The sequence below is a fragment of the Populus alba genome, chromosome 13 (genome assembly GCF_005239225.2).
Source record: "Populus alba chromosome 13, ASM523922v2, whole genome shotgun sequence".
Classification (NCBI taxonomy): Eukaryota; Viridiplantae; Streptophyta; class Magnoliopsida; order Malpighiales; family Salicaceae; genus Populus; species Populus alba.
Window position 1 is genome coordinate 3,447,670 of NC_133296.1, and position 9,326 is coordinate 3,456,995.

Consider the following 9,326-nt stretch of genomic DNA (forward strand, 5'->3'; position numbering starts at 1 on the left):
GATTTAAGTTTTCAAACCTGGAGGGCCGGTCTCAATTTATGCCTACCAAAAGAGGCTAAATCAACGGCTCGTTCCGGCTCTACAACTGGGATGGGATCCATTTCCGAGATCAATACGACAGTGAAGCTCAGGCGATGATCTTATCTAGAGCGATGCAGGGAAGCTGCTGCCATCCTCTGTTTTTGGCACGTTGGGCTCTATTTCAGAAGTTTCCCATGTCATTGGATTCCTCTGGTTTTGTCTGGGTCTGGGTTTTCCTCTGGTTTCATAGGATTTTTGTCATTTTTACCATATCGGCTTCTGTTCTTACCGATCAAGCCTCTGTAGAACTATTCTGGCGTTTTCTTTTTTTCTACGTTAAACCAATTCCTAAATCTTGGAATTTCTTGGCCTCCATTTCCTCCGGCCCTTCCTTTTTTTTTTAACCACATATGTGGCTGGATTCACGTCACACTAATTAATGGCTCATGGCATGGTTTTTTCAACATATTAGACTATTTGTGCCGCGTGCTAGTCCAATCTATGATGCTTCAAGGAAACTTGTTATTCAATTTGATTAATCTTCTTAATCACTATTAATTTTTTTAAAATGATATTTGAGAGTATGGTAGTAGTTTTTTTTCAAAGTGTTTTTTATGTAGAAATATATCAAAATAATATTTTTTTATCTTTTAAAAAATATTTTTGACATTTACATATCAAAATTATATGAAAACATTAAAAACTATTAATTTGAAGTAAAAATAAAATAAAAAATTTTATTTTTTTTTTAAAATACTTTTAAAATGCAAAAATAAACAAACCTTAAACATAATATAAAGTTTTTTGAATTCCTTGCATGAACAGTATAATTCAAGAAAAAAAAATGATAAATACAGTGGGCATGTCACATCATAGTATAGTTTACTACTAGGTGGATGCTTGGGCCGCACGACAAGCTCACCTTTTATTTTCATAAAAATAAATGTAAAAATTTGTAATATAAAAATTCAGAAATTTGAAGAAGTAAACTATACTATGATATGACATGTCAATCAGGCCTTTTGTTAAGATTCGAGAGTTAGGTGGCGCTTGAGTTTGTCCCACACAAGGGCAGGGCCACATATATGCCATGTGGCGCTCAATTTGCTCCGCGCAAGGGCCGTGCAGTAGAGGCACCAACTATCCTTGCACGGGGCAGTGTCAGGTGCCCACTCCCCATAAGCTGCAACCTCACCAAAACTTGTGGTGACAAATGCACTCCAATGAAAAGACAACTTTATCCCTACCTCGCTAGTATTGCACCTCTTTGTATTAAGGGCTAAGTTACCATTACATTGCTTTAATCTACAGTGCTTTATATTTATATAAACAATGATACTAAGCCCTTTTAGTATATCATGTAATAGTTAATAGAGACCAAGACCATAAAAATAGTTAATTAAATCCTCAATTTCGATGCTCGAAGGTATTCTCATTTATAAATTATATTAGATCTGTTTTATTTTATAACTTCAATTCTGTCATATTCATGATGAAATTTAATAAATTTATAAATAATTACTTCTAGTTTCAAGTAATCCTCTTGTCTTGGAGTAGTAATTTTTTTTTTAAAAAAAACCTCTAGGTTTAAGAGTCAAGGATCTTGTACCATAGGTTATAAAATTCCCCAATTAACCCAAACTATCATGTCCAGGGAATTGGTCGTAGCGGACATAAGAGGTTCAAGTTTAAGAAATTTTTTTAACATCAAACAAGTTTTTTTAAGGAAAATAGATATAATTTTTAATCTGATGATTGGAATAAGAGAAATTTGAAATTTGATTAGGATGTTTTATAAATCCATTTTTATTTTACATCAACTCGGTTAATCATCAAATGAGATCAAAACACATACCCAAGTTAAGCCCAATTAATGCTATTTTGGAATTTTTATTATTTTTCTAGTTAGGTTTTTTTTTTTAATTTTCTTTGTTATTTTAAATTTTCTTCCTTTATTTAAAACTTATTTAAATAGTTTATTAATTATTTTCATAACCTGTTAGCTTTTTCTTAATCATGTAAACGGTTTTAAATTTATAAAATTCAAAATATTTTATGTAAAATTTAAAATAATAAGGATAAATTATAAAATAAAATAAATCATATGATACGGAGAGTAGTTTTTCCGTTATTAAAACATATTTATGACAAGAGAAATCCTATTTTTTTACTCGAGGCTGCGTGACCACCCTATCATGCCTACGGAATTGTTTCTTTTTGTTGTTTTATGGGCTAGGTTTGGAAGATCAAAGGATCCATCATTGAGTCTCTTGTTCTGGTGTTTCTTTTTGTTTATTAATGAATATCGTCTTATAAAAAAATAAAAAAAAATCCCAAACTATATATATATATATAATGAAATAGCTTGTTTACATCATGGCCTGAAGCATATCAAGATCATTCTCGTTAGGACTTTGAAATCGATACATTCAATCCCTTTTTTTATTTAATATTTTTCAATTTTTTAATCATGTCAATCCCCTTTGTTATTAGCATAGATTAAGGAAGAGAGAGATTAATCAACCTCTTTTTAAGTGTAAAAGCATAAAAACCAATCTAGAAGACAAAACTAGCTTGTTCATTTATTTTCTTAGTCTTTTTTTTTTTATCCGGGTATTCACAAACTCTGAATAGAACTAGTTATATTTTTTTTAAAGAGTAAAATTAATTTTATTCGGGGTTCGTAACTGCTCTTCTCAATAAATACATTTCATAAAACTTTAATTTGTGTTTCTATACTTTGAGAGATATAGTAATATTTTAATTATTAGACAAACACTTTATTAATTTTATCTTCTTAGTCTGAAAGCTTTTACAATGTCATGGGAATTCTTAAAAGATATCTGGGAATCAAAAACATTTAAAAAAATTAAAATGAACAATTTAAATTTAAATAAAAAACAGGTACAATCCGCGGCATTGTCCCCTCAACTTTTGATGGGTTGAATATGTTATACCAAGACAAGGACCATTCATGAGATACGACCGTCCCCATTTTTATTATAGTCAAATGGCACCCTCGTGCACCGACAATTTATTACACGTGTGATGATCATCCATGGAATTATCGAATTTGTGCACAAAAAGGGACCGTCTCTTGCTCACCAGATCCTTCTCTGTGGCTCGATTGGGACGATGAACTCGATCTGCCATTTTTTAATCTCAAATCCATGTGTGGGCCTTCACGAACATACGCAATTGAAGAATTATAACTATGGTGGCCCAAAGTGATAAATCCTGTGCTGTAGCTCCAGTGATAACAAACTGGGCTTAATCAAGGCCTAACCTGGCCCAATTTGATAAATCTTATGGTTTTTTATAGTAATATTATCTTAAGAACCTAAACGATGATGTTTGCGTTTTATAAAACAAATTGGAAAATATATTAACTTATAAATGGATAAATTGCAATGAGAGTTGTTAATACTAATTAAAAACTAAAATGAGAAGTTAATCTTTTTTAACAGATAAATGCATATATAAATAACCGATCTAGTCACTTAGGTAACTTTTCAATTCTTTTATTTGATTATGTGATATTAAAAATGGATATTCATAAGAGACATAATGCTTTATATTATGAAAAAAAAGTGTTTTCTAGTCAAAATTTGCTTTCTTGTTACTTTTTTTTTATTATTAAAAATCAATATTTTTTATTACTAGTATAATTTTTTGATTAAAAAAGGCAACTAGAAAATTTGAAAAAATTCTATTGATATGAAGTAAGTAGTAAGTATGTATCTCTTTAATAAAAAATATCTTTTCTTATTCATTGATTTTCTCATGACCCATTTTTTACCTATAATTTTTCTATTTAATTTAATTTTATAAATAATAAAAAGAGGAGTTTAGGGAGTGAATTGAGAAGAAGGAAATAAAAATTGATTTTTAGAGTGATTTTTGTTTTTCTCTCAGCATAGCAAGACCCTCGCCTATAATTATTTTTATCTTTTTCACACTTAGTCGAGATGTCCCCACGACAAGTTTTCTTTATTACAAAAACATGTCTTTTTTTTTTTTAGAAGTAACACCTTTTGAATTAAAAAATATCATATATTTTTTTAAAGATTGAATGAAAAAAAAAAGAAAAATAATAAATCAATGATTTCAAGGAGAAATATATAAAAATACATAATTTGAGAAAAACCATACAAAATTTATAATAAAAAATAATTAATAGATGTTTTATCTATATTAAAGATTTATAAAGATATATTTTTTAAATTAAGTATATTATTTTCATATATAATTATTTAAAAACCTAATTGTCAGTATTACCATAAAAGCTACAATATTATTTTAAAACCAAGGCATAATCAAATAATTAATTAAATATGATTTGAATAAATTTATTTAAAGTCAATCCTATTATAAAATTTAAGAAAAAAATTAGGGCCATTTAAAAATAGAGCTAGACTATTTTGGGCATGAGAGATTAGCCTAAATGCTTGGGCCGAAAACAAAAGGCTCTTAAGCTTGAAAAGCCGAGCTTGCGTGCATGATTCCAAAGAAAAAAAAAACAATGTATCATTTGCCTTTATATATATATATATATATATGAAAGAACAAACAAACATGCTATCTAATTGCAACATTTTTGGACCGCCAAAGCTAGCTTCAATGACGAAATCAAATCAAAATTAAAATTTTTTGAGCATTGATCAACTTTATCGTGCATCATTGAAAGTAAAAATCATATTTATGTAGCTCTCCTCTTAAAGATGAATCCAAGATCACTAAACTAACAATTATTGGCGACTTAAATTTGGCTATATGAGAACTTTCTCTCTCTTTTTTTAATTTCAACAACTTTCTCTTTTCTTTATACATGGAAGGATTGAAATGAAAAAAAAATTGAACTTAAAGACTGAAATATAAGAATCCTAAAAAAGGACTGAATAATAATAAAAAATAAAAGTTGAGGACCAAATTGAATTGTTTTGCACTTTTAAGACAACAAACACACGGAAAGTGTTTTTTTGAAATGTCAATTTTAATCCTTCATCTTTTAATTTTGGTTTTATGAATAACTTGAAATTATATTTTATAAAATTATTCTCAAATTTAATGTTGAAATATTTAACAACAAATTGGACATGCAAGAATATATAACCTAAAGTAGATATCAAAAAATAAAACCATGTCATATGACTTGGAAGGATGCAAACGAAAATAAATAAAATCCAGTGATTAAAATGAAAAGACAAATTTTTGGGGACCAAGGATGGAAAATTTGGTAAGGAGATGTATAATATATTTTTTTCAATTTTTATTTAATATTAATATTAATGTTGGGTGGTGTTTATGGATATACTTGGGTCAAGTTGAGTTTATAATTGGATGTAATTTAATTTTTGATATTTTATAAATTATAAATCCAATTCATTCAGTGTTTTTTTGGATTTGGATGGACTTGAATATATTGAGTTAGAATAATTTTTATATTGATATTATAAATATCCATTATTTAATCTTATATTACAAATTTTTATAAGTTTAGCTTAATTAAAATTAAGATTCAAGCTGAATAAATTAATCCGAAACTTGACTTTAAAGTGGTGAAAAGTTATTATTTGACCCTTTTTTGTAGAATTGGTTGGAGTGGTGGAAACTAATTAAGTTTAAATATTTTCTTGAGAGGTTATATTATTTATCGGTTGGCTGTATAAGTTATACAAGTTAGATTGAGTTGATTAAGTTTAAATTTTTTCTGTCCAACTAACCGTCTCGTAATATTAAACTCTCAAGTGTTTTAACTTATTTTCAACTATAATATCTACATTATTTGTATTTAATATGTTGGGTCAGATTAAATAATATAAATATTAGCAATTTTTTTTTAACATCAATAGTTAATGTTAATTATCCAAAAGAATATATATAAATAAAAAGAAGGGATTAACGAGAAGCACTAATACAGAAGCCTGCAATTTCTGTGTTTACCATGTCAAGAACCGCTAAAAACCCAACAAATGTCAGAATCCTCAATAGCCACAGACCCAAAATTCACGCCCCTTTATTTATAACGGTTTTCCTCTCCCCCTCAACATTCCACCACCCAACTTTCCCGCTCTATAAACAACACACAAACATTACTATTACAAGACCAGAAGGAGAAGAACAAGAAGAAGAAGAAATAAATAAAGAAAGAGAGTGATCACACAATGACGATGGAGACTGTGGCTGCAGCACCCACTCCAACACCAACACCAACACAAACGCCAACGCCAACGCCAACGCCAGCGCCAACGCCGACGCCGACGCCGACGCCAGCGCCAGTGCCAGCGCCAACGCCAACAACAGAAACAGTCAGCAATGACACAGCAATCGCACTTGCCCAGCAAAAGAAGAACAGGATACAAGTGTCTAACACCAAGAAACCTCTCTTCTTTTATGTCAATCTCGCCAAGGTTCCCACTTTTTCTTTGCTGGGTTGTCTTTTCTTGTTTTAATAATGTATGTTTTGAATCGCTAATTTTGTTTTTTTATGTTTTGGTATAATGTATAATTAATTAACGTGTAATTTGATTGTTTCTATCTTTACATGTATGTTTTTGTTTGGAATTTTTTTTCTTTTTCTTTTTGATAGGATCTTTGGAAGTTAGTTTTATAATTTGTTATGGATCATAATCAAATCTTGCATTTTAAGTAGAAAAGTTGTTTTGGTATACTTTTATTTTATTAAAAACAATTCAATTTATCTTTTTAACTTACTGGATTTGTTTTGATCTACCAATAGCATTCAAGTGATCAAGTCTTGTGTGTCTATGCTCAACATTTCCATTGTTTTGTGATCAATATATTTTATGGTTTTAGATTCTGATACGGGGGAATTTTTGGAGCATCAAGTAAATGCCTCTCTGTAGCAAAAAAACTTTTTAGTTTACTGTCATTCAATTGCTATAGCATATATATCTCATCTGAAACTTTTCTGCCTAAATACAGATGAGTTGTTTTTACTTTTCTTGTAGAAATGGTTTTGTTTTCTGGTCATAGATCTCTTCAATTATATGATAAAAGAATCGTAGTTAGATCCTTTTTAAGTGGATTTAAAGTTTTCCTTCTTCGTCCGTATGTTAGGATTAATTATGTGGTCATCCATCTGGTATAACTCTTTGAAATGGGATAGTAGACAAAACTTAAATAATTAAATTGAGATTATTTTGTCATTATTTTCCTTTTCTTCTTTAATGCGGAAGTGATGTCATTCTTACAAGAAAATCATGCCTACAATGTGATTTAACAGGGCATCTTAACGTTTACTGATCATGTGAACATTATAATGTTGAGACTCGTATACTCCTTTAGATTGTACAGCTCCTGGATCTGTGTTTATGATTTTTATTTTAATCATGCATTGTGATTTTGTTGCAGAGGTACATGCAGCAGTATAATGAGGTCGAGCTTTCTGCCTTGGGCATGGGTATGTTCTACAAAGCCACATCTCATAGTTTTGATATGTTTCTTATTTGTCTATGGAGTAGTAGTTTTGTCTTTCTGGTGGAGTTTCTGCCGACAATAAGCCATTAACAGTCTACGGAATGGTATGAGCTGGTATTGAGCAATTGTTGCTGTATCATGAAGAATACCGTAGAGACATGAGTGTAACAGGACCAAAGAAGGAATTGCGAAAATGGTTCTTTAAGCTTTGGTTTATCAGGACCATACGAATGTAGAGCATTTTTAATTAACAGTTGAAAATGATTTATGTAAAATGCATTTATAATCATGTTAGTGTAAGAACTGTTTTTGGTTTCAAACAAAAATCCGTTCCATAGAGGTAGCGGAAAATCTTTATAAGAGATGGAAGGAAACGATATCTTTGTATTATGGTTTTCATGTCTGTTTAAAAATTATTTTACATTTTATTACAGCAATCACCACAGTTGTTACAATTGCTGAGATTTTGAAGAACAATGGACTTGCCATCGAGAAGAGTAAGAATTTCCTCCTTCTAATACCGAGTCTTGGATTCATGATGAGGATATCTGATTTATAACATTTTTATTCGTGGACCAAACAGAGGTTTTGACATCTACTGTTGGCATGAAAGATGAGAACAAAGGACGACAGATTCAGAAGGCCAAGGTATGGTTAATCTCATTATGAATCTTGATTTGATTCATCGTCCTCTCACGTATGATAATTAAAAACGAATTTTTCTTATTATCCTTTTCTTTATGGTAACTGATTGATTATTTTTCCTTGGCTTCTAGATTGAGATCGTGTTGGAGAAGTCGGAGAAATTTGACAGTCTGATGAATGCTGTTAGTTCAGCTCCAGAGGAGGAGGCAGCGAGAGATAACAAGGATGATGAGAAACAGTGAAGGAAATTTGATGCTCTCTTGTTGTAGTTCTGTATCCACTTTTTTATTTTCCATCTGCCTAATAGTGGCATTTTTCATTTAAGAATTTTATCATGGATAATTTAGGAGTAGAGAGACAGTGGCATAGCGGGACGTTGCAGTTATATATATGCCTCTCTTTGCTCTGATTACACACCTGTAGAGATCATAAATGTTATTATACTGTTTCTTTGTTCACATGTACTCCTTCGGTGAATCTGCATTTAAAGGATTGTGTGAGCATCTAATCTCTGCTAAATTTACTTATAAAATGTATTCTATATAAAAGGATTGTTGGGACAGTAAACCTCGCACAGTTTCACTTTACAGATGGTAAGAAATAGTAAAATGTTTGGTCAGGATTTGACCATCATAAATTTTCTCTAACAATGCCATATATGTCATACATGGATAGTAATTAATTCATGAATGTAACCATATCTGTCGTTCATGCATGAACATGTATAATCGGCTGACTTATATTTAAGGATTGGAATCCCTTTTCTTGACCTGAAATTAGTTTTTGCTTAGAATTTGTTTGGAAATCGCTTCACCGCCGTTGAGGTTCTGTTCGAGGTTTCAATAAGCGATACGATAGAAGTTTCGCAATCAATAATGAATTTTCAGGATTACATTCGGTATGTTTAGATCTTAATGCTGTCCATGATTTGCCTATCAATAGCGATTGTTTTCTTCATTTTGTAGTACAACTCATGCATGCTTTAGTTTGCAAACATGTTTGTTATTGTTAGATCCAGTTTTTTTTTTTTTTTAGTATCTGTGCAAAGGAAATCATGTTAATGCTTCCTCCAACCCAAAGGCCCCCCCCCCCCCCACATCTGCATCTGCTCCATTGCTTGGGGTGCTTTCATTCTTTTAGATCCATAAGCGAAACCGATTTTCTCCTCTTTTGTAAGTAATGTTTAGAGTATTAAAGAATAATATAAATCATATCTTGAA

General features: G+C 30.5%; 1 protein-coding gene across 1 annotated transcript; it reads left to right on the plus strand.

Annotated features, from left to right (window-relative positions):
* Positions 1–5,961: 5,961 nt before the first annotated feature.
* Positions 5,962–8,566, plus strand: LOC118044070 (uncharacterized protein At2g34160). Its single transcript, XM_035052231.2, has 5 exons — positions 5,962–6,431; positions 7,396–7,444; positions 7,896–7,958; positions 8,045–8,109; positions 8,238–8,566. Exons 1-5 carry the CDS (start codon positions 6,186–6,188, stop codon positions 8,346–8,348), a joined length of 534 nt encoding a protein of 177 aa, XP_034908122.1. The 5' UTR covers positions 5,962–6,185; the 3' UTR covers positions 8,349–8,566.
* The last annotated feature ends 760 nt before the right edge of the window (positions 8,567–9,326 follow it).